This window comes from Syngnathus scovelli, chromosome 7 (assembly GCF_024217435.2).
Source record: "Syngnathus scovelli strain Florida chromosome 7, RoL_Ssco_1.2, whole genome shotgun sequence".
NCBI lineage: Eukaryota > Metazoa > Chordata > Actinopteri > Syngnathiformes > Syngnathidae > Syngnathus > Syngnathus scovelli.
This window is the reverse complement of record NC_090853.1, coordinates 15396175-15421965: the sequence shown is the minus strand read 5'-3', so window position 1 is coordinate 15421965 and position 25791 is coordinate 15396175. Positions and strand designations below refer to the sequence as shown.

Sequence of the window (25791 nt, the reverse complement as noted above, 5' to 3'; positions counted from 1 at the left end):
CCAATCCACACTTCTCTCGCTTGGTTTATTTCTTTTTTAACTCGTAGGTTGGTCTTTCTGTATTGTGTCAGGTCCTCTGTTGTGTTCTTTTTCCATCTCAGCTCTCTGCGTTTATCACATAGCTCCAATATTTCGTCAGTTATCCATGGTTTCTTCTTCGGGCGGTGTTTTCCGATAATGTCACTAGCTGTTTCAGTGATGGCTGAGGTAAAGGAGTGTGTTAAAGATTCTACATCTACATCTTCATTCAATGCGAGTAGTGGTGCAAATTTTCCTCCGATTTTGGCCTTGAAGGATTCCAAAATGGTAGGATCTTTCAGCTTTTCTAGGTTGAATTTTAGTCTGGTGCCCCCAGCTTTCTGGATCTTTTTCAGACGTAGGGAAAAGGTCATCATTACGAGGCTGTGGTCACTTCCAATATCTGCTCCTGGGAATGTTCTTGTCCTTGCGATGTTTACACTAGATTTGAAGCGTTGTTGGATCATGATATAGTCAATTTGGCTTTGGTAAAGTCCTCCTGGGCTGAGCCAGGTCATTCTTCTTCATTTCTTGTGTGGCCCCAGAGTGTTCATGATTTTAAGTTCATTCAAGCTGGCAAATTCAAGAAGCCACAGCCCTCTGTCATTTGAGATGTCATTACAGTAGGGTCCACATGTACTTTTCCAGTCGTTGAAGGCATCCTTTCCTATCTTTCCATTCCAGTCACCCTGCATGACTAATATGTCTTTTTTTGGTGTTTCGTCAATTACTTTTTGTAGTTGATGGTAAAAGTCTTTGACTTCTTCATCTGGGTGGTCTGTTGTTGGTGCATACGCTTGTATTATGGTGAGGTTGAAAGGCAGTGATTTCAATCGTATGGTTATGATCCGGCTGTTGATGGGTTGGCATGCAATTACTGCCCCTGTGACCTCTTTGTTAACAAGGAACCCTACTCCATGTTCATGGCGGTCTTCTCTGCCACTAAAATAGAGTTTATGATTCTCTGGTGTGGCAGGGCACACAGAGACGAACAACCATTCGCACTCGCACTCACACCTAGGGACAATTTGGAGTGTTCAATCGGCCTACTCGGGACGTTTTGGGGATGTGGGAGGAAACCGGAGTGCCCGGAGAAAACCCACGTGGGCACGGGGAGAACATGCAAACTCCACGCAGGGAGGGACGGAGGTGGAATCAAACCCGAACGGCTTGTAGTATAGCTACAAGAAAAAAAATCACAAAAACTGTTGGCAAATGTCTGGCGAACGTTTTGACAACATTTGCAACAATGAAGAAACCCTGACGAACTTTGATGAGAATGCAACATTTATTGCCTTTGTAAACACTTGAACTTGTTCGTCACTCAGTGGGATAGAGGCTTGAGTGTAGTCATGAAACATGCTAGGTTTAGGCTTTATACAGTCAATGTGATGCAACAAGCTCATTTGCAGGACAGGTTGGATGAGTGGGGAGAAGCTTACCATGACTCTGTCTCACTGCGTTGCCCGTTTTCTTCCTGAGTGGTTGCTCTTCTTGATTGACATTCTTCCTCTATGGACAGATAAATACACAGTGTCTAACTTAAATGTCATTAGTTGTCAGTATGATAGAGCTTGTAGAAACATTCCCTTTTCATTGACCAGCTTCCCACCCTGATGTAATGTGATACATATTGGCTCCAATAACACCAGGATGAGGCTATTAGAGATCACAAAGAAAAACATAGCTAGGATTTATGATCTCGCCAGAAAGATGAGTCAGCATCAGGTACCGTAATTTCCGGACTATAAGTCGCGTTTTTTTTCATAGTTCGGGTGGGGGGGGCGACTTATACTCAGGAGCGACTTATATATGTTTTTTTTTCCACAAATTTTTACTTGATCATTAAGACATCACTTAAAAGTATAGTTGACCACTTCCCATGTTATTTTTAGTATAGTTGATCACTTAACATGCTTTTATATCTTTATCTTGAACATATTTAAAACATAAAAAATAGAGAAAACATCAAATAAAGCAATTAACACTTTAAAGCACCATATCCAAGTCCACTGTCTGTTTGCTCCTCTTATATTTATTATTATTATTATTTATTATTATTTGTTTATTTATCATTTATTCAACACTCTTATTTATTCATTGTCTATGCCTTCTTGGTTTTTTTTGTGTTGCTTGTATGCATATGTGTACTATCTCACCGAGGGATAGTAGGAACGTAATTTCAATCTCTTTGTGTGTCTTGGTATATGGAAAAAAAAAAAAAAATCGACAACAAAGCAGACTTTGTCTTTGATAAAACAACCAAATAAACAAAACAAAAAACTACATCTGAAAAAAATTATATTTTCAGACGAAACTGGATGAGGGCGCTTTAAATTTCACCGTTGGCCGTGACTCATCAACTGGGTGGGCTTAAGAAAAATGGCACCAAAAAGAAAGTCATATTTTGCAAGTTACAAACTTCAAGTTGTAAAATATGCGGCTGAAAACAGTAATCGAGCAGCAGAAAGAAAGTTTGGAGAACCGTGATGTACCAATGGATTACTATTTCAAGTGACGTCAGTGGCACCGCGCGGCGCGACCCACGTCATACCGGCATCATTCGCGGTGATCATTTCTAAGTGACACGGAGGACAAAGAGTTTGAAGGAATTAAGGATTTGGAGTGACATAGAAGGTTTGAAAAACTATTATGGCTTTTACGCACGCCCGGTCCTACTGTACTGAGTCGGGGGCCGGCGCTCGGCCGAGTGGCTGTCCGCGAACGGTGCATGGGGCTCGGACATGGCCATTACGCACGCCCGGTCCTCTGCCATGGAGCTCTCGTGTCTGGAAGTACACGCCGCCACACGCTTGGAAGTTTGTTTTGTGGAATAAAGAGCCGTTTACCAAACCCACGTCTATCCTTGTACTTTGTTAACGCTACAATATAGTTATATACTAAGATCTGTGGAATAAAGACGAGGCTGACGTCAGGGCGCACGCGCGGCGATGTTGACAAAGGACGAGGAATTTGATCGATGGATTTAATGGATTTAAAGTGCACGGATGGTTTGATAATATTATTGCTTATATTATAGTTATTTGAAATATAGTTTATCTATCGTTATATGAGCCTGTGGAATATTTTGAAGTGCAAGCGCCCTCAGCCACGTGCAGCCATTATTGACAAAGAACGATCGATGGATTTAATGAATTGGAGTGACACCGATGGTTTTATAAATATGTTATTTATTAATATTTATGTAATGGTTGTCCTAAATCACTCTATATGTTACGTCAGGCCCGTTCTCAGCTCCTCATTTGTGTTTGTCACGTTAGCATACCTATCGTTTAGCCTGTTGCTATCGTATCGAATGATCGATGGATTTAATGAATTGGAGTGACACCGATGGTTTTATAAACATGTTATTCATGTAATAGTTGTCCTTAATCACTCTATATGTTACATCAGGCCCGTTCTCAGCTCTTTGTTTGTGTTTGTCACGTTAGCATACCTATTGTTTAGCCTGTTGTTGCTATCGTTTAGCCTGTTGTTGCTTGTTCATGACTGTTTTTGGTGTGGGATTTTGTCGAATAAATTGCCCCCCAAAATGCGACTTATACTCCGGAGCGACTTATATATGTTTTTTTTCACTATTTGGGGCATTTTATGGCTGGTGCGACTTATACTCCGGAGCGACTTATAGTCCGGAAAATACGGTAATTGTCTCTGGCTCCTTGCCTAGGAGGGGTAATGATGAGAGGTTTAGCAGATGACTTTCGCTTAAATGGTGGCTGGTGAGCTTCTGTAGTGAGCAGGGACTGCAGTTTGTAGACAAGTTCTCAATAGAATTTAGATCAGGTGAAGAAGGGGGCCACGCCATTATTCTATCATCTTTCAGGCCTGTACCGGCAAGCCACACAGTGGAGTACAGTCAAACCTCAACATACAAATTTAATTTGTTCCGGGACCTACTTTGTATGTTGAAATAGTCGTATGTTGGATAAAATATTCCCATAAAAATACCTTGTAATTCGTTAAACTCGTTCCACAGCCAAATAAAACAACGATATTTCCTTAATAAATACTGCAGATACACATAGCAATAGAACAAATGAATTATATCAGAAATGTAAAAAGAAATAAATAACAGATATAATCAATAAAAAGGTTTTTTTAATTGTCACTATCTTAGAGAGACAGAGATGCATATGTTCCGTAACTTACTGTAACTTTCAGTTTGTGAACCTCAAACTAAGCTTTTTATTTTTTTAAATATATTTTTAATTTTTATATTTTATATATTTTCTTTTCTATTTTCAGTTGTTTTTTTTTATCTAGCTTACATAATGTTTACTTTAAAATAACTAGCCTAGTAATCCTCAAAGGGGGATCCCCCATCTGCAGCCCCTTGACAATCTTTCTAATTTTTTTGCTGTCTTGGGGGTTAAGATTAGGGGATGTCATTAATATTTGTCACCTGTATGTGAAGCCCTTTGAAACATTTTTGCAATTAGGAGCAATATAAATAAATTTGACTTGACATGCACTCTCACTTTGTTGACTCTCACTTGACATGCTTTGATGTATTTCTATTTTCTGAGCCCAGTTACATGCTTTACCCATTACATACTGCTTTGGAAAATAGTGAGCAGGGGCCCAACTTAATGATAAAACTGGTCCCTAAATTAGGCTAATTTCAGAAATGCTTGAATTAAGGAGTGCATAGTGTGCACTGATGTATACTTTTAATTTCAGGAATTTATTGAAGCATTCAGCATAACATCCCAATGGCAATAGCTCTGATTGCACCAAAAGAAAACAAACCCTTTCCTGTGATTTGACCAAGAAAGAAAGTAAGGAGAACACAGGAAAATAATTGGAATGATTTTCAGCCTTTCATCTCTATCAGCATAGTTTAAATCTGTGAATTGTCAGTCGAAAGAATGTGCATATTACTGGGCATTATTTACATTTAGTAGAGTAAAAAATAAATGTGGAAATACTGACATTAACATGATCATTGAGGAACATGCTAATTGACTTTTCTGTTACTCGGATTAATGGCATTCCTTTAATGCTGTAAATGCACTGCAAAACTGACATTAGTCAATATGTTTAATTCCATTTTTTTGTGTGTGTGAACAATCAACACCAAGTGGGACACAATCATAAAGTGGAACCAAATATAACTTTCTCTTACCACAGGAGTTTTCTTCCACATCATCAAGGAGATTGGCTGTGGAATGAGCGGTACCCAACCTGGTAAAGTTTAGTAAGAAAACTAGACAGATTGTTCATTCTTAAGCACTAGAATCTAGTGACTAGAGTACAACATGCTACAATATACATGGTAATTTGAGAAGTATTGACTGACATTGAATTGTAATGGATGCCAAAGAGTGAATGAATGAATTCACTCAAAGTACTGTTTCTTTGATGGAACACACACTTTACTGGACGCAATAAAATTGTTGGTCCCCTGTATCCAACAACCATCTCTAAATTTATCTTAAATAGACAAAAGCAATGATAAAATGAAGTACAGACAAAATATCAAAGGAAATTCAAACTATACTTTGAGTGCAAAAAAATGAAGTACTGGAAGGACAAACAAGTGGCCTTGACAAAACTTTTGCAATCCTTAATATTTTGTTGCCTTATTTTGAGTCTATTACTGAAATCTCCCCCCCTCCCCAAGAGACAACCAAAGTAAATACAAAATTGTAGAAAAGTTGTAAAATGATGAAACTTGTTTGGCCCAAAGTTGCTGATCATGTAGTTAGGGCTACACTCGTCTGATTTGTGTGCGGGTGGCTTAGGGCCGATCTTCGCTCAGTGACGCAAATGTGTGGGTGTGATTGTATGTTCGTCTCTATAGGTGCCCTGCGACTGGCTGGTGTTTACTTTACATTAAATGCACCCTCAGTCCATGATATCGCTAGTTATTTTACAAATTTAGTTTATCTGATTGAGTATATATATAACTAACCTATTCAGAAACTATTTATTATTAAATGAATAATGCATTTGTTGTCTACAACAAATTTTATGTTGTGATACATACCATTATGGTGAAGGGATGCAATTGATATCGTGATATGAATTTTGGGCCAAATATACAAACAGACAAATAGGTTCATACTTAAAGCCAGTTGAGTGCTGTGGCATGTGGCATATGGCATTAGACACAATCACCAGTTATCGCTATATGAATGAACCAAACCGTTTTTGTATGCTCAAGTTTTGAATCTGTATACATGTGCCTTGCCAAAATGTCAAGCTCCAGTTGAGTCCCTCCCAGCAGCTTTGTGTCTTGTCAAATTGCTTTTTAACAAATTCAAATCTCCTTTTCAAGTTGTTCTTTTTTACCAAAAGGGTACCAACTATTTTGTTTGTATGTATACAAGCACATAGGCCAATCTGTAATACTAAATCTCAGGATACGAATGATGCTTCAGAAGTGTTCTCCTTTTTGACTTTCTTCTCTTTGTCCTTTCCGAGAAAGTTTTGGCAATTTCAAAAAGCTTCTTTCTTGTAGCTGGAAAAAAAAGACAGTTTGTTTGGTCAAATGTTAATTTGATAAGAATAACATTTGGAGGAGGAGACTTACATTTGCCCATATGTTTAAGTTTGTCTCTAAACAGGGCATCTTCTGACACAGCCTCTGGTGAAGGTGCAGAGAATGACTCTATAATACAATGACAACAGCAACACTTACTGTAGTACTCATAACATGTTCTGTAGATTGATGTGTGATCACATGACATGAGGGCAGTTAGTAACAAATCAATTAATATAACAGTGGACATAGTGCAATAGCATTCTGTTGATAAGTATAATAGTTTGACTGTATGCGTTATGAATTGTATCTACCTGGGCAATTCTCCGAGCCAGATGAATGACTGCACTTTGATTTCTTTGATTCATACTTCAAGCGATCTAAAAAAACAAGGAAAAGATATTATGAACCAAAACGTGATGAGTCCTAGCGCAAAACACAAGTTGTGAGCAGTGGGGAACAGATGCTAAAGTGAATATCTCCCGACCCGAAGGTTGTAGCTTTGACCCAAGAGTGATCATGTTGAAGTGTCCTTGTTCAACATACGGAGTTATTGCGGCATCATCAGGAGACAGTTACAAAGAGCTTATAGTATACCGAAGGTAGAAAGCTACTATATTATAGCATATTCACAATTGTACTGTTAATTAATTACACACGTGTCAGAAGCGTAAGGAAAACATGAGGATATTCACGATCTCATCAAAGCATTAAACATTGATAAATGCTTTGATAAGATCTTTAAAACACTCTGTTTATTATTTTTTTATTTAACTTCACAACTATTATTGGTTCTTCTTGCCAGTATGTATTCTCAAGGTGGTATATATGCAAAAGAAAAACAGTTCCTTGAAATCCATGTCTCACATGAAGATAATAATTTTGAATACCTCAAAGTCAATGTTTACGTTTGAACTTTTAATACACGGATCCATTTTTCCTCATTTAACATCATTCATTCATACAAGGTTTAGTCACTAATTGTGTTTTTACTTTTGCTTCGTGATAAAAAATTGTGTTGAACCAATGCTATACAGTACAGTAAAGTAGTATCATACATTGACAGTCTTCCACAATTATTTTTAGGTTTAGATTCAATTCAGTTGTGGTCTCTAAGTTACTTGTTCATATCCATGATGAGAGAACTACGCGTTTACTTGTTTTACTTTTAGGTGTTGGAAAAGTACTTCAAAGTAAGTTAGTCTTTTGCCTCACAATTCAGCAACCATTTTAATGTACGTTCTCTTCAAAAATACAATAGAAATCGACATTCTTATTGACAACTAAACTGAATAGTTTAGAGCAGTCTTTACACAGCTTGTATAGCAGTTATTCAGTGAAAATTCAACAATTGTAGCAAAAAAAAATCTATTTTCAAATCCTCAATAAATTCTATGCAATGTTGAACATTTAATGTAAGATAAGATATACAAATCTTTAAGGTCTAGGCGGAAATCCAATTAAACAGGTCAGGTATGTAGAAGCCCATAATGTATGAACCAGAGGTGGCCTGAATGGTCCATCCGTCCGTCACTCCTGGACACCCATTTTGTGAAAGAAGGGCGGAGGATGAGAAAGTTTAAAAAAAAAAAAAATTAATTAAAAAAACAAAACAAAAAAAACACTATCTACTGACACGCTATCATGGATGTCCGCCAAAGATAGAGGTTTCCGTTTCTGACAGGTGTTTTCTTTGTCTCGCATGTACCCGATACACTACGTTCAGACTGAATGTGAAATATCACGAGACACCGCTTGTCTTGTGTTTCGTGTTTGTACGTGGGAGTGACTTCACTTTGCTTCAAGCAAACAAGAGTTATAGGCACTCCTGAGAAAAAGTGAAAAGTATTTCTAACAAGCCTGCTAGTCTGGGATCCCATTAGAGAGTTCTCTTAACAGCCTACATGACTTTGCAATGAGATCTTAGTCAATATAGACCAATACCCACCATCTGCCGGAAGGGGGTGGCGACCAATCAGGCCACTAGACACAAAACTAGCCAGACAGGAGAGAGTCATGTCCGTTGCAGGCAAGAAAAGCTGCATCGATGTATTAACAGCTACACTGCAACGTCTCTTGTATTATTCTTCATAATAAAGCTCAAGCCCCTTTGGTGCTTTCATGTGCCTAGAAAGATTCTGTCGCTATGGATCAGATTGCCAAGGTCCTTGCCTTCTTCCACTGCCCAGCTGAAAGGGAAGGATGGACAATTCTATATAATATTTTTAATCACTACATTAAATAAGAAAATGGGATAGAGAATAGGTAGAGACAAAGTGACAGAAAGAGATGGGAGTGCATACATAAGTACGGTTATGCAGGAAAAAAATGACTGACACTGATGATGTGTGTCTGGTTTTGTTGTCTCTAACTGCAGCATTCGATATGGTGTACCACAGTATTTCGCTGGCTTGTTTGCAGCACCTTGGAAGTGAAAGGATTGAAGGTGAATGCGGCAAAATCAAAGGTCATGGCCTGGGAGTGGTACCACAGTCAGGAGCATGGCCATGTGGAGTTTGCGGGAAAGGGGTGCAAGCTAACTCTATCCGGTGCAAGGGTTGTCAGAGATGGGTACACCGAAAATGCAGCGGAGTAAAAGGCAGCCTACTAGCTGCAAGTGAGACCTTCAAATGCAAGCGGTGCAGGGGAGAAGTCGCCCAAGCAGACCCAGCTGAGCAGGAGGGGCTCGTAGTAGATGGGGAGATGTATGAGGTGGTGGACAGCTTCTGCTACCTTGGAGACATGCTTAATGCTGATGGGGGGGTGGACCTAGCAGTGACCACAAGGGTGAGAAGCGGGTGGAAGAAATTCAGGGAACTCATGCCCTTCTTAACATCTAAGGCCCCATCCCTGAAGATGAGAGGCCGAGTGTACTCAGCGTGCGTCAGAAGTAGTATGACGTACGGAAGTGAGGCATGGGCCCTGAAAACAGAACACGAAGAAAAACTAAACAGAGCAGAAACGAGAATGATCAGATGGATGTGTGGCGTGTCAATGAGGGAGAAAAAAACCAGTGCAGAGCTGAGAAAGAAGATGGGAGTGGAGGCCATAGTGGATGTGGTGAGGAGAGGCAGACTGCGATGGTACGGACATGTAGTGAGGAAGGACGAGAACGACTGGGTGAAGAAAGTCATGTCGTATAACGTAGAGGGAACAAGACCCAGTGGCCGACCTAAAAAGACCTGGCAGACGACCGTGTCAGCCGACATGAAGGCACTCGGCATCAGCCACGAGATGGCCATGGACCGTTCCCGGTGGAAGAAAGCCATATCAAGAACCCAGTCCAACCCAGCGGTGCCTGGAAAACGGACTTTAAACCGATGATGATGATGATGATGATGTTGGCATCACTGGTAGCGCTCTAGAGTGGTTTAAATCCTATTTGGCTGGCAGTACTTTTGTGTTTGCCTAAGTGGCTTTAAGTTTTGCTCGACCCCTCTGTCGTATGCTGCTCCACAGGGTTCTATTCAGAAGCCATTGCTGTTTTCATGGTATTCTGCCCTATGAAAACATGGCATTTCCTTTCACTGTGATGCAGATGACATTGCCGTTGAGCAAGAAGTTCAATTTCAAAATAGAAAAAATAAATAAATAAAAATTATGGCTTTCTGTCCTAGTGGCCTGAGTAAATCCTATCCTGTTGTCCTGGGCCCCTGGAGTAAGCCAAAACTGTGTTTGAAATTGACCAGTGATTTTAAGTTGAATCAGTGCTGTTGTTACATCCTGCCTCTTTCATTTTGGGCAGCTGGCTAAGGTCAAGCCCTTTCTTTCTCAACAGCACTTAGAAACAGGAATACACGACTTCATTGCATCTAGGCCAGACTACAACCTCTTCCATAATTCCAATTATGGAATTACCGGCCTCAGAGGATGTTTATTCAGTTGTTTAATTTTGTAGAAATAAAAGCATGATCACAGACATGACACAAAACTAGTCATTTCAAATAGCAACTTTCTAGCTTTAAGAAACACTATGAAATCAAGAAAAAAAAATTATGGCAATCTGTAATGGTTACTTTTTTAGACCAAGAAGAGGGAAAAAATATTATTATTTTAGAGGGCAGGCTAAAAAAAAGGCTGCATAGTAGTTTAAACCAAGGATGTCCGAACCATGGCCATCCGTTTAGCAGCTTGGCTCGTAGACTAAAATGAACATTTAATATGGCCTTGCTTGTACTACAACACAAATTTTCTCCATTATGTAACAAGGCAGAAGTACACGTGCACACGCACACAGAAACACACACAAACACACGCACGCACAAACGCGCGCACACACACACACACACACACACACACACATACACACACACACGGGTCTTCTTCGTTGGTAGTTGGCAAAAAAGGATTCGAAACAAGGAATTGAAATTTTAAAATGTGAACGATTCCAGAAGAATCAGAAGTTAGGCCCAGTTTGTTCTCCAGACTCAATGCTCAACCCCACTCGTCTTGCCAGGTATTTAGACAATTAGGGCTATGTGTACTAAGTTATAGGAAAATTTAATTTCTATTGTATTGTCACTTTGAAAGAATACAAAAAAATAGTTGCTGAACTGTGAATAATGTGGTGATGCTGTCAATAAAAAGACTACCTCTCTCTAAGGCAACAAGAAACTCCCGATTTCGCTGCAGTTCTTTCATGAACTCCTCGTTCTGTAGAAAAAGCGCAATGCGCTCATCTTCCAGATACTGCTTCAGTTTCTTGTCTTGCTCTGTAGCTATTGCCGTCACACCTGGACCACGAGTTGTGCCTTCAACTCTAGACTGAGAAGTTGACTGGCCTCTCATTTTACTCAAAGAGACTGAAGATGAGGATAGTGATGTTCCAAGCTGGGAAAGCTCAGCCTGAGTACTCTGTGGAAAAAGACACGCTATACGTTATAAAGAATGTTCAAATTGTTGAGAAACCACATATACAAATGCACGAGGAGAACTGTTTAGCTATGACACGACAGCAACACCAAATCGGGGTCGAGGACCTACTTAGTACGTCACCCGCATGAACGTGAACAAGCAAACACAGCCAAATTGTTTTTTGTTTTTTTAATAACACGCACACACACAATGCATGTGGTGAAATAAAAACAGTGCTGGACAACAATATCATTCCGGTCGTTGGAACCAAGAGCCATATACCGGCCAGGACTGACAGAAAAGGAGATTCTTCAGAGTGGACTGAAATGTTTACAACTGTTTAACTGTCAACCAAGATATCATTTAGCAGCCAACACAACCACCATGTTGTTACGACTGCCCTCATTACTCAGCACAAGACGATTGTATTGATGAGAACTTCCAAAAACTAACGAGGCTAATTTAGATGACATGTCCTATGAGCACATTTTATCAAATGTTCCAAGCTTTGTTTTACTTACCTTTATACTTTCTAATTGCTGAGGCAGGATCCTAAGGAAATCATCTGGGAGATTTCCAAGCAATGGAGGGTTCCAATTCCTGAAGTTTTTGACCTGCTTGGGACCTGAAAGTTGTTGTTGGGCTTCAAATCTAAAAGGGAGATGATGTAGCAGGACAGAGAACAACATGTGTTATATTATAGTAAAATAAACATTATTTCCTATTAGTTACTCATAAATACAGTGGTATCTTGATGTATGAGTTTTATTCGCTCCATGTCCTCATCTCTAAAATTAACTTTCTCCACTGAAACGAATAGAAATGTCATTAATCTGCCCCCCTCAATCCCAAATTTATTCATAAAATGAATAGCACTCTTCTACATTATATACATTATACAAACAGATCTGATATTTTCTTTTCCCAGTATTCAACCTCAACCAGATTTTTTTATGACTGTTTGAACAACTCAATTTAGATTTTTTCCAAATCTGACCAGCATCACTTTTAAATGTAGTTTTAGATCGGCTATGCAACCGATGTTTTTGCTATGTCAGTTTAAACTGCCATGTGGCAAGTATCCGACACTGACATCACCCAGAGCACAAAATGTACCGTAATTTCCGGACTATAAGTCGCGGTTTTTTTCATAGTTTGGGTGGGGGGGGGGCGACTTATACTCAGGAGCGACTTATATATGTTTTTTTTCCACAAATTTTTACTTGATCATTAAGACATCACTTAAAAGTATAGTTGACCACTTCCCATGTTACTTTTAGTATAGCTGATCACTTAACATGCTTTTATATCTTTATCTTGAACATATTTAAAACATAAAAAATAGAGAAAACATCAAATAAAGCAATTAACACTTTAAAGCACCATATCCAAGTCCACTGTCTGTTTGCTCCTCTTATATTTATTATTATTATTCATTATTATTTGTTTATTTATCATTTATTCAACACTCTTATTTATTCATTGTCTATGCCTTCTTGGGTTTTTTTATGTCGCTTGTATGCATATGTGTACTACCTCACCGAGGGATAGTGGGAACGTAATTTCAATCTCTTTGTGTGTCTTGGTATATGAAAAAAAAAATCGACAATAAAGCAGACTTTGTCTTTGATAAAACAACCAAATAAACAAAACAAAAAACTACATCTGAAAAAAATTATATTTTCAGACGAAACTGGATGAGGGCGCTTTAAATTTCACCGTTGGCCGTGACTCATCAACTGGGTGGGCTTAAGAAAAATGGCACCAAAAAGAAAGTCATATTTTGCAAGTTACAAACTTCAAGTTGTAAAATATGCAGCTGAAAACCGTAATCGAGCAGCAGAAAGAAAGTTTGGAGAACCGTGATGTACCAATGGATTACTATTTCAAGTGACGTCAGTGGCACCGCGCGGCGCGACCCACGTCATACCGGCATCATTCGCGGTGATCATTTCTAAGTGACACGGAGGACAAAGAGTTTGAAGGAATTAAGGATTTGGAGTGACATAGAAGGTTTGAAAAACTATTATGGCTTTTACGCACGCCCGGTCCTACTCTACTGAGTCGGGGGCCGGCGCTCGGCCGAGTGGCTGTCCGCGAACGGTGCATGGGGCTCGGACATGGCCATTACGCACGCCCGGTCCTCTGCCATGGAGCTCTCGTGTCTGGAAGTACACATCGCCACAGGCTTGGAAGTTTGTTTTGTGGGATAAAGAGCCGTTTACCAAACCCACGTCTATCCTTGTACTTTGTTAACGGTACAAAAGTCCCAAGTTAAAGTTAAAGTCCCAATGATCATCGTCACACACACATCTGGGTGTGGTGAAATTTGTCCTCTGCATTTAACCCATCCCCATGTGATTTTAATCCATCCCCTGGGGGAGAGGGGAGCAGTGAGCAGCAGCGGTGCCGCGCTCGGGAATCATTTGGTGATCTAACCCCCCAATTCCAACCCTTAATGCTGAGTGCCAAGCAGGGAGGCAATGGGTCCCATTTTTATAGTCTTTGGTATGACCCGGCCGGGGTTTGAACCCACAACCTTCCAGTCTCAGGGCGGACACTCTACTACTAGGCCACTGAGCTGGTATATAGTTATATACTAGATCTGTGGAATAAAGACGAGGCTGACGTCAGGGCGCACGCGCGGCGATGTTGACAAAGGACGAGGAATTTGATCGATGGATTTAATGGATTTAAAGTGCACGGATGGTTTGATAATATTATTGCTTATATTATAGTTATTTGAAATATAGTTTATCTATCGTTATATGAGCCTGTGGAATATTTTGAAGTGCAAGCGCCCTCAGCCGCGTGCAGCCATTGTTGACAAAGAACGATCGATGGATTTAATGAATTGGAGTGACACCGATGGTTTTATAAATATGTTATTTATGTAATGGTTGTCCTAAATCACTCTATATGTTACGTCAGGCCCGTTCTCAGCTCCTCATTTGTGTTTGTCACGTTAGCATACCTATCGTTTAGCCTGTTGTTGCTATCGTTTAGCCTGTTGTTGCTCGTTCGTGACTGTTTTTGGTGTGGGATTTTGTCGAATAAATTGCCCCCCAAAATGCGACTTATACTCCGGAGCGACTTATACTCCGGAGCGACTTATATATGGTTTTTTTTCACTATTTGGGGCATTTTATGGCTGGTGCGACTTATACTCCGGAGCGACTTATAGTCCGGAAAATACGGTACTCCGTGCGAGCAGGGGGGAGAGTCCAGGAAGGTGCGAGATCAAATGTACAAAGTTGTTTTGAGTAGCAGTGATGACTTTATATTTAGCTTTAATTAATCCCACTTGAAAAATAATGTCAACCTTTATGGCGATAGTAGTAACTCAGTGACACAGACGGTTCATTTTTACATACGGCCATGACATGGCACCATCTTTAGGTCACTGGAGATTGAAAAACCTTGCCTTATTTCTTCCAAATATTTAATATTCAATATCCATTAGGGCATCTTATTCCGTGCAGGATGGACCGAATGGTTAAATATTTTGCTGCGTAGTGAAGGAATGGGGTCGAAATACAAAAAGTCCTGCCTAGCTACAAAAACAGATATGCTCAAACCTCATTGAATAAAGTACACAAGCAGACAAGTATATATTCACATATTAAATCAATAAAAGAAAAAATTTAAGCATACCTACACACCAAATCAATAAAGAAGACATAACTAGACATTTTTGATAAGTGGTAATGAGAAAAGTTTTTATAACTTTATGATCCGATATATATTTCTGAACACTTTGAAATAACAAATGTTTTTTTATATATTGCCTGAATAGCTTAATGACCCTTAAGGAACTGTTTAATGCATGCCTGATTATTGTCTAAATCACGGACACTGCCAAAGTCGTCTAAAAATGTTCAGTACTTGATTGTATCTTATGTTTTGACTAATGCTAGACGCCAGTTTTCGATTACTACTGAACGTTCTGGACAGAGGGAAATATTTTGCCTAACAAAGAAAATACATGGTTGAAAGCATGATTAAACTAAGGATATGATGATGTAAGCAAGTACATAGAGTATCAAAAGAACAAACAAACAAAAACATGGTAAGTGGTGAGTACAAACTTTGCATAGTCAGGGAACATTAATAAATTGATGATGTCACAGCCAAAAGTTCACATAATTCCGTGCAAAATGACAAAATTGAAAGAATGATGAATGGATGAGGTGCGACAGTGTATGTGCAAGAATGGAGGAAAATGTTTACAGGAAGGTCACTTGGAGATAAAACCAGCAGGTGCCAGAGGGAGACAGCCAAGGCAAAGATGATCGTCAAGGCTGAAAGACGGAAAGGAAAACAACAGCCCCCACACATCACATCGAATCGCCCATAATCAGCACCCAACCCCACGGAACAAGCTCTCACCGAACCAGCACCCACTCCCATGGAATCAGACTCTCCAGCAAACTTGCCCCACCCCAAAGATTCATCACCCATCAAACTCGGCCCACACTGGCATGTGCCACTGAATATAAGCTGACCAAATAACCTTGAACGTTGCCTTTTCTGAATGAAGACTTTCTGCTCTTGAAGGGCCCAGCGCTGTATAATACTTTCCTGAAAACAGAGCTTTCTTAACAAGAATTGTGATTGAACTCAACCAACCCGTGTAAGTCTAATTTCTGCTTCAGTGTCTTAGCATTTTCCTAAATCTGAATAAATCAAACGAGCACGCAGTGAGTAAATTGGATAACAGGCAATGGCTTTAGCCGTGAGGCGCAGATAGCGCGCTCCCTAAATTGTGGACAAAAACTTGAAGGCCCTGCAGCGCATAGTGAATACGGCTGGTAAGATTGTTGGTGCTTCGCTCCCCTCCCTGAAGGACATTTACACCTCCCATCTCACCCGCAAGCCAACCGCGATTGTGAGTGATGTGAGTCACCCAGCTCACTCTTTGTTCGACCTTCTGCCCTCTGGGAAGAGGTACAGGAGCCTGCGCTCCCGCACCACCAGACTTGCCAACAGCTTCATTCTCCAGGCTGTTAGGACCCTGAGCTGAAGGTGAAGACCTTCACACTATTGTTATTGCTGTCCTTTATTATTAGTATTATTAGTGTGAAGGTGAAGACCTTCACACTATTGTTATTGCTGTCCTTTATTAGTGTGAAGGTGAAGACCTTCACACTATTGTTATTGCTGACCTTTATTAGTGTGAAGGTGAAGACCTTCACACTATTGTTATTGCTGTCCTTTATTATTATTATTATTAGTGTGAAGGTGAAGACCTTCACACTATTGTTATTGCTGTCCTTTATTATTATTATTATTAGTGTGAAGGTGAAGACCTTCACACTATTGTTATTGCTGTCCTTTATTATTATTATTATTATTATTGTGAAGGTGAAGACCTTCACACTATTGTTATTGCTGTCCTTTATTATTATTATTATTATTAGTGTGAAGGTGAAGACCTTCACACTATTGTTATTGCTGTCCTTTATTAGTGTGAAGGTGAAGACCTTCACACTATTGTTATTGCTGTCCTTTATTATTAGTGTGAAGGTGAAGACCTTCACACTATTGTTATTGCTGTCCTTTATTAGTGTGAAGGTGAAGACCTTCACACTATTGTTATTGCTGTCCTATATTAGTGTGAAGGTGAAGACCTTCACACTATTGTTATTGCTGTCCTTTATTATTAGTGTGAAGGTGAAGACCTTCACACTATAGTTATTGCTGTCCTTTATTAGTGTGAAGGTGAAGACCTTCACACTATTGATATTGCTGTCCTTTATTATTAGTGTGAAGGTGAAGACCTTCACACTATTGTTATTGCTGTCCTTTATTGTGTGAAGGCGAAGGCCTTCACACATTGTTATTCTACTTTATTATTATTATTGTGTGAAGGCGAAGGCCTTCACACATTGTTATTCTACTTTATTATTATTATTATTATTGTGTAAAGGCGAAGGCCTTCACACATTGTTATTCTACTTTATTGGTGTGAAGGTGAAGACCTTCACACTATTGTTATTGCTGTCCTTTATTATTATTATTAGTGTGAAAGTGAAGACCTTCACACTATTGTTATTGCTGTCCTTTATTATTATTATTAGTGTGAAAGTGAAGACCTTCACACTATTGTTATTGCTGTCCTTTATTATTATTATTATTATTATTATTATTATTATTATTAGTGTGAAGGTGAAGACCTTCCCACTATTGTTATTGCTGTCCTTTATTATTAGTGTGAAGGTGAAGACCTTCACACTATTGTTATTGCTGTCCTTTATTACTATTACTATTATTATTATTATTAGTGTGAAGGTGAAGACCTTCCCACTATTGTTATTGCTGTCGTTTATTATTATTATTATTATTATTAGTGTGAAGGTGAAGACCTTCACACTATTGTTATTGCTGTCCTTTATTATTATTATTGTGTGAAGGTGAAGCCTTCACACATTGTTATTGCTGTCCTTTATTATTATTATTGTGTGAAGGTGAAGCCTTCACACATTGTTATTCTACTTTATTATTATTATTATTATTATTAGTGTGAAGGTGAAGACCTTCACACTATTGTTATTGCTGTCCTTTATTATTATTATTATTATTAGTGTGAAGGTGAAGACCTTCACACTATTGTTATTGCTGTCCTTTATTATTAGTGTGAAGGTGAAGACCTTCACACTATTGTTATTGCTGTCCTTTATTACTATTATTATTATTATTAGTGTGAAGGTGAAGACCTTCCCACTATTGTTATTGCTGTCGTTTATTATTATTATTATTATTATTATTATTATTAGTGTGAAGGTGAAGACCTTCACACTATTGTTATTGCTGTCCTTTATTATTGTGTGAATAATTCTACTTTATTAGTGTGAAGGTGAAGACCTTCACACTATTGTTATTGCTGTCCTTTATTAGTGTGAAGGTGAAGACCTTCACACTATTGTTATTGCTGTCCTTTATTAGTGTGAAGGTGAAGACCTTCACACTATTGTTATTGCTGTCCTTTATTATTAGTGTGAAGGTGAAGACCTTCACACTATTGTTATTGCTGTCCTTTATTATTAGTGTGAAGGTGAAGACCTTCACACTAGACTTAGACTTAGACTTAGACTCAACTTTATTAATCCCTTGGGAATACTCTTTCAGGGAAATTCAGGCCCCAGCAGTATCCATACCACAGAGCGGGTTTACAAAAGACACACAGATGGCATGAGCGCAACTCAATAGGCCCTCATAAGGCTGCCATACAACGGCGCCACAAAGAAAGCCAGAAAGTGCGAAAGATAAAAGCCATCAAAGCAAAGCAAAGCAAAGCAAAGCAAAAAGACAAAAGAAAAAAGTAACAGTGCCCAACCAGCACCCCTCAATATCAGAAAACACCCCAAAACACACAAAATAGCCTCCACGGGGTCCACAGACAGGTGTAAGGGTAGTCCAGTTCAACGGCACCCAATGGACCGTGGTCGTGAATCGGTGAAAACATCACAAAGCAGGCAAACGTGTGAGCAGCGTCCTGGGCACCCAGTCGGGGCACGTGCAGATGGTCACCACGGGGCTAGCACGGCGAAGGTCGCTGGTTCTGACGAGCACGAGGGAGCACAGGGGTCGCGGCTGCAAGGCAAGGGACCCGGTCAGCATCAGCCGGATAAGCAGGAAGCCGTCGTAGAGGTACGCCGGTCTCGACCGATGTGCGCAGCCATCCCGGTCCCAGGGGAAAAAAAAAAAAGAAAATCACATCCAAAGCGATACCGAGGTGCGGTAGAAGGCACCAGCATCGCCGAATGGACAAAAAGACAGAAAGAAAAAGGAGAAAAGAAGGAAATAAAGAGAAAAAGAGAGAACACTGCTGGGAGGCTGCCACTCACGTCGGCGCCATACCAAAAAAAAAAAAAAAAAAAAAAAAAAAAAAATTATTGTTATTGTTATTGCTGTCCTTTATTATTATTAGTGTGAAGGTGAAGACCTTCACACTATTGTTATTGCTGTCCTTTATTAGTGTGAAGGTGAAGACCTTCACACTATTGTTATTGCTGTCCTTTATTATTAGTGTGAAGGTGAAGACCTTCACACTATTGTTATTGCTGTCCTTTATTATTATTAGTGTGAAGGTGAAGACCTTCACACTATTGTTATTGCTGTCCTTTATTATTATTAGTGTGAAGGTGAAGACCTTCACACTATTGTTATTGCTGTCCTTTATTATTAGTGTGAAGGTGAAGACCTTCACACTATTGTTATTGCTGTCCTTTATTATTATTAGTGTGAAGGTGAAGACCTTCACACTATTGTTATTGCTGTCCTTTATTAGTGTGAAGGTGAAGACCTTCACACTATTGTTATTGCTGTCCTTTATTAGTGTGAAGGTGAAGACCTTCACACTATTGTTATTGCTGTCCTTTATTATTAGTGTGAAGGTGAAGACCTTCACACTATTGTTATTGCTGTCCTTTATTATTATTATTAGTGTGAAGGTGAAGACCTTCACACTATTGTTATTGCTGTCCTTTATTATTATTATTATTATTAGTGTGAAGGTGAAGACCTTCACACTATTGTTATTGCTGTCCTTTATTAGTGTGAAGGTGAAGACCTTCACACTATTGTTATTGCTGTCCTTTATTATTATTAGTGTGAAGGTGAAGACCTTCACACTATTGTTATTGCTGTCCTTTATTATTATTATTATTATTAGTGTGAAGGTGAAGACCTTCACACTATTGTTATTGCTGTCCTTTATTATTATTAGTGTGAAGGTGAAGACCTTCACACTATTGTTATTGCTGTCCTTTATTATTAGTGTGAAGGTGAAGACCTTCACACTATTGTTATTGCTGTCCTTTATTATTAGTGTGAAGGTGAAGACCTTCACACTATTGTTATTGCTGTCCTTTATTAGTGTGAAGGTGAAGACCTTCACACTATTGTTATTGCTGTCCTTTATTATTATTATTATTATTATTAGTGTGAAGGTGAAGACCTTCACACTATTGTTATTGCTGTCCTTTATTATTATTATTATTAGTGTGAAGGTGAAGACCTTCACACTATTGTTATTGCTGTCCTTTATTAGTGTGAAGGTGAAGACCTTCACACTATTGTTATTGCTGTCCTTTATTATTATTATTAGTGTGAAGGTGAAGACCTTCACACTATTGTTATTGCTGTCCTTTATTATTATTAGTGTGAAGGTGAAGACCTTCACACTATTGTTATTGCTGTCCTTTATTATTAGTGTGAAGGTGAAGACCTTCACACTATTGTTATTGCTGTCCTTTATTATTATTATTATTAGTGTGAAGGTGAAGACCTTCACACTATTGTTATTGCTGTCCTTTATTAGTGTGAAGGTGAAGACCTTCACACTATTGTTATTGCTGTCCTTTATTATTATTATTATTGTGTGAAGGCGATGGCCTTCACACATATGTTATTCTACACCATTCTCTATTATTGTGTGAAGGCGATGGCCTTCACACATATGTTATTCTACACCATTCTCTATTATTGTGTGAAGGCGATGGCCTTCACACATATGTTATTCTACACCATTCTCTATTATTATTATTATTATTATTATTATTATATTTTATTCTCCACACTTTTTTGTCCCGCTTCTTCTTCCACATAATTCATCCGATTCACTCCGTTCCACTTTTGACGTGTTCCAAATATTCACGAGATGAGCGCTTCCATTTTTCTCGTTCCGAAAATTTTCCGATTTCGCAAAATTCGCGAACTTACGACAAATTTTTCCCCATTCATTCTTAATGGCAGATTCGACATTTCACATTTACATCATTCCACTTTTTTCTACATTGTTCAACCGATTCAACTCATTCCAACTTTCAACTGTTCATCTTTTGCCTACCTATTCCACAACTTCCCACTTACCAAAAATTCCAAATTTGAAATTCAACCAAATTCTCCAAAATTTCGTTTTTCCACTCTAACTTTTACGTTTTTCAACCGATTCAACCCATTCCAACTTTCAACTGTTCATCTTTTTCTAACTATTCCACAACTTCCAACTTATGAAAAATTCCAAATTTTCAAATTTGGAATTCAACCAAATTCTCAAAAATTGTGTTTTTCTACTCTAATTTCTACATTTTTCAACCGATTCAACTCATTCCAACTTTCAAATGTTCATGTTTTGCCTACCTATTCCACAACTTCCCACTTACCAAAAATTCCATATTTGAAATTCAACCAAATTCTCCAACATTTTGTTTTTCTACTCTAATTTCTACATTTTTTAACCGATTCAACTCATTCCAACTTTCAACTGTTCATGTTTTGCCTACCTATTCCACAACTTCCCGTTTACCAAAAATTCCAAATTTGAAATTCAACCAAATTCTCCAAAATTTCGTTTTTCTAATCTAATTTCTACATTGTTCAACCGATTCAACCCATTCCAACTTTCAACTCTTCATCTTTTGCCTACCTATTCCACAACTTCCCACTTACCAAAAATTCCATATTTGAAATTCAACCAAATTCTCCAACATTTTGTTTTTCTACTCTAATTTCTACATTGTTCAACCGATTCAACCCATTCCAACTTTCAACTCTTCAACTTTTGCCTACCTATTCCACAACTTCCGACTTACCAAAAATTCCAAATTTGGAATTCAACCAAATTCTCAAAAATTTTGTTTTTCTACTCTAATTTCTACATTTTTTAACCGATTCAACTCATTCCAACTTTCAACTGTTCATGTTTTGCCTACCTATTCCACAACTTCCCGTTTACCAAAAATTCCAAATTTGAAATTCAACCAAATTCTCCAAAATTTCGTTTATCTAATCTAATTTCTACATTGTTCAACCGATTCAACCCATTCCAACTTTCAACTCTTCATCTTTTGCCTACCTATTCCACAACTTCCCACTTACCAAAAATTCCATATTTGAAATTCAACCAAATTCTCCAACATTTTGTTTTTCTACTCTAATTTCTACATTGTTCAACCGATTCAACCCATTCCAACTTTCAACTCTTCATCTTTGGCCTACCTATTCCACAACTTCCGACTTACCAAAAATTCCAAATTTGAAATTCAACCAAAATCTCCAAAATTTCGTTTTTCTACTGTTATTTCTACATTGTTCAACCGATTCAACCCATTCCAACTTTCAACTCTTCATCTTTTGCCTACCTATTCCACAATTTCCCACTTCCCAAAAATTAAAAATTTGAAATTCAACCAAATTCTCAAACATTTTGTTTTTCTACTCTAATCTTTACATTGTGCAACCGATTCAATCCATTCCAACTTTCAACTTTTCATCTTTTGCTTACCTATTTCACAACTTCCCACTTACCAAAAATTCCAAATTTGAAATTCAACCAAATTCTGCAAAATTTCGTTTTTCGACTCTAATTTGTACATTTTTCAACCGATTCAACCCATTCCAACTTTCAACTCTTCATCTTTTGCCTACGTATTACACAACTTCCCACTTACCAAAAATCCCAAATTTGAAATTCAACCAAATTCTCCAAAATTTCGTTTTTCTACTCTCATTTCTACATTTCTCTACCGATTCAACCCATTCCAACTTTCAACTCTTCATCTTTTGCTTACCTATTCCACAACTTCCCCTTACAAAAAATTCCAAATTTTGAAATTTGAAATTCAACCAAATTCTCCAAAAATGTGTTTTTCTACTCTAATTTTCACATTGTTCAACCGATTCAACTCATTCCAACTTTCAACTCTTCATCTTTTTCCTACCTATTCCCCAAATTTCCACTTGCCATAAATTCCACATTTTAAGATTTTAAACTCAACCAAATTCTCCAAAATTCTTAAATTCCACCAAATTCTCCAAAATTCCGTTTTTCACCTCTATTTTCTACATTTCTCAAGTAATTCAACTCGTTTCAGCATAATTCGCCAGCATTCCCCAAGAAGTGATTCAAAGTCTTCGCCTTCACACGCAATTTCTCCAGAAATTGCATTTTCTAGTTATTATTATTATTATTCTTCTATTTTATTCTCCACACTTTTTTGTCCCGCTTCTTCTTCCACATAGTTCATCCGATTCACTCCGTTCCACTTTTGATGTATTCCAAATATTCACGAGATGAGCGCTTCCATTTTTCTCGTTCCGAAAATTTTCCGATTTCGCAAAATTCGCGAATTTACGACAAATTTTTCCCCATTCATTCTCAATGGCAGATTCGACATTTCACATTTACGTCATTCCCCTTTTAAATTCACCTCATTCAGCACATTCAAACCACATTCGGAATGATTCTCGACATTCCCAAAATTCCCAAATTCAAAAATTTCACGTTTTCACGTTAAAAATTCCGACAAAATTTCACGAAATTTCGTTTTTCACCTCTAATTTCTACATTTTTCGACCGATTCAACCCGTTCCAACTTCCAACTGTTCATCTTTTGCCTACCTATTCCACAACTTCCCACTTACAAAAAAATTCCAAATTTTCAAATTTGAAATTCAACCAAATTCTTCGTAATTTCGTTTTTCTACTCTAATTTCTACATTTTTCAACCGATTCAACCCATTCCAACTTTCAACTGTTCATCTTTTGCCTGCCTATTCCACAACTTCTCACCTATCAAAAATTCCAAAATTTCAAATTTGAAATTCAACCGAATTCTCCAAAATTTCGTTTTTCTACTCTAACTTCTACGTTTTTCAACCGATTCAACCCATTCCAACTTTCAACTGTTCATCTTTTGCCTACCTATTCCACACCTTCCCACTTACCAAAATTTCCAAATTTTCAATTTTGAAATTCAACCAAATTCTACAAAATTTGGTTTTTCTACTCTAATTTCTACATTTTTCAACCGATTCAACCCATTCCAACTTTATTCACTTTGGTCACCTCATCCTTACCATATTCACCCCCTTCACCCCCACTTCCACTATGCTTACAAAATTCAACCCTTGACCCCCACTTCCAGTGTGGCGGCCATCTTGGATTGACCCTGAAGTGCTCCCAATGACCCTAGAATGAACCGGAAGTGGCCCAAATCAAACCGGAAGTGACCTTAGGTAAACAGGAAGTGACCTCAGGTAAACCGGAAGTGACCCCAAATCAAACCGGAAGTGACCTTTTTAAACCGGAAGTGACCTTTTTAAACCGGAAGTGACCCCAAATAAACCGGAAGTGACCTCAGCTAGACCGGAAGTGCCTCTAATCAAACCGGAAGTGACCCAAATAGACCGGAAGTGACCCAAATCAAACCGGAAGTGACCCCAAATGAACCGGAAGTGACCTCAAGTAAACCGGAAGTGACCCCAAATCAAACCGGAAGTGACCTGTTTAAACCGGAAGTGACCTTTTTAAACCGGAAGTGACCCCAAATAAACCGGAAGTGACCTCAGCTAGACCGGAAGTGCCTCTATTCAAACCGGAAGTGACTCAAATAGACCGGAAGTGACCCAAATCAAACCGGAAGTGACCCCAAATGAACCGGAAGTGACCCCAGGTAAACCGGAAGTGACCCCAAATCAACCGGAAGTGACCTTTTTAAACCGGAAGTGACCCCAAATAAACCGGAAGTGACCTCAGCTAGACCGGAAGTGCCTCTAATCAAACCGGAAGTGACCCAAATAGACCGGAAGTGACCTAAATCAAACCGGAAGTGACCCCAAATGAACCGGAAGTGACCTCAAGTAAACCGGAAGTGACCCCAAATCAAACCGGAAGTGACGTTTTTAAACCGGAAGTGACCTTCTTAAACCGGAAGTGGCCCCAAATAAACCGGAAGTGACCTCAGCTAGACCGGAAGTGCCTCTAATCAAACCGGAAGTGACCCAAATAGACCGGAAGTGACCCAAATCACCCCGGAAGTGACCTTATTTCAACATTAACTGCCCTAAATAGCTACATTAGTCGCTAACTTTTGCATTTTTTGTCCAATTGAACCCATTTCAACATTTTAACTCCAAAAGTGAACCTCCTGAAGCTATTTATTTTCGTTTTGTTCCAAATTTCAAAATATTTTGGCGCAATTGCTTTTTCTTTTAATTCCCATTCATTCTCTATGGAGATTCAACATTTGCTCTCACGTCTACATTTTTTAACCGATTCAACCCGTTCCAACATTCAACTGTTCATCTTTTGCCTACCTATTCCACAACCTCCCACTTACCACAAATTCCAAACTTCAAATTTGAAATTCAACCAAATTCTCCAAAATTTAGTATTACACTTCTATTTTCCACATTTCTCAAGAAATTCAACTCATTTCAACATCATTCACCATCATTCCCCAAGAAGTGATTCAAAGTCTTCGCCTTCACACGCAATTTCTCCAGAAATTGCATTTTCTAGTTATTATTATTATTCTTCTATTTTATTCCCGCCACTTTTTTGTCCCGCTTCTTCTTCCACATAATTCATCCGATTCACTCCGTTCCACTTTTGACGTATTCCAAATATT

General features: G+C 38.6%; 2 protein-coding genes across 8 annotated transcripts in view; both read right to left on the bottom strand.

The window, feature by feature from the left end:
• LOC125972246 (WD repeat and SOCS box-containing protein 1) overlaps window positions 1–25791 on the bottom strand; it is a 162316-nt gene that overhangs the window by 42216 nt on the left and 94309 nt on the right. For 4 of the 6 annotated variants that reach the window (XM_068651239.1, XM_068651242.1, XM_068651241.1 and 1 more), the window contains exons 4-10: window positions 11899–12028; window positions 11116–11377; window positions 6838–6903; window positions 6575–6652; window positions 6409–6502; window positions 5165–5223; window positions 1461–1530 (exon numbers count right to left, since the gene is read on the bottom strand). In XM_068651239.1, the coding sequence (XP_068507340.1) occupies window positions 1461–1530; window positions 5165–5223; window positions 6409–6502; window positions 6575–6652; window positions 6838–6903; window positions 11116–11377; window positions 11899–12028 (759 nt within the window). Of the gene's footprint in view, window positions 1–1460; window positions 1531–5164; window positions 5224–6408; window positions 6503–6574; window positions 6653–6837; window positions 6904–11115; window positions 11378–11898; window positions 12029–25791 lie in introns of those variants that run through there. The other 2 variants (XM_049725851.2, XM_049725850.2) reach the window with 2 other exon arrangements.
• On the bottom strand, window positions 12871–24850 carry LOC137840417 (uncharacterized). Of its 2 annotated transcripts, none has more exons than XR_011087055.1 (2): window positions 18169–24850; window positions 12871–17913 (listed from the first exon to the last, which is right to left on the bottom strand). XR_011087055.1 is itself a non-coding variant. In XM_068651238.1 (2 exons), the coding sequence occupies exons 1-2, from the start codon at window positions 20781–20783 to the stop codon at window positions 19221–19223; spliced, it is 1392 nt and encodes a 463-aa protein (XP_068507339.1). In that variant the 5' UTR covers window positions 20784–24850; the 3' UTR covers window positions 12871–19220. The 2 variants fall into 2 exon arrangements, 1 of the variants encoding a protein (XP_068507339.1); XM_068651238.1 differs by having other exon boundaries at window positions 12871–19949; window positions 20121–24850.

Coding starts and splice junctions, on each gene's coding strand:
- LOC137840417 (XM_068651238.1), bottom strand. CDS start 20,783: ATGTGTGAAGGCCATCGCCTTCACACAATAATAATAATAATAAAGGAC. Junction 19,950..20,120: donor GCAATAACAATAGTGTGAAG/GTCTTCACCTTC, acceptor AATAGTGTGAAG/GTCTTCACCTTCACACTAAT.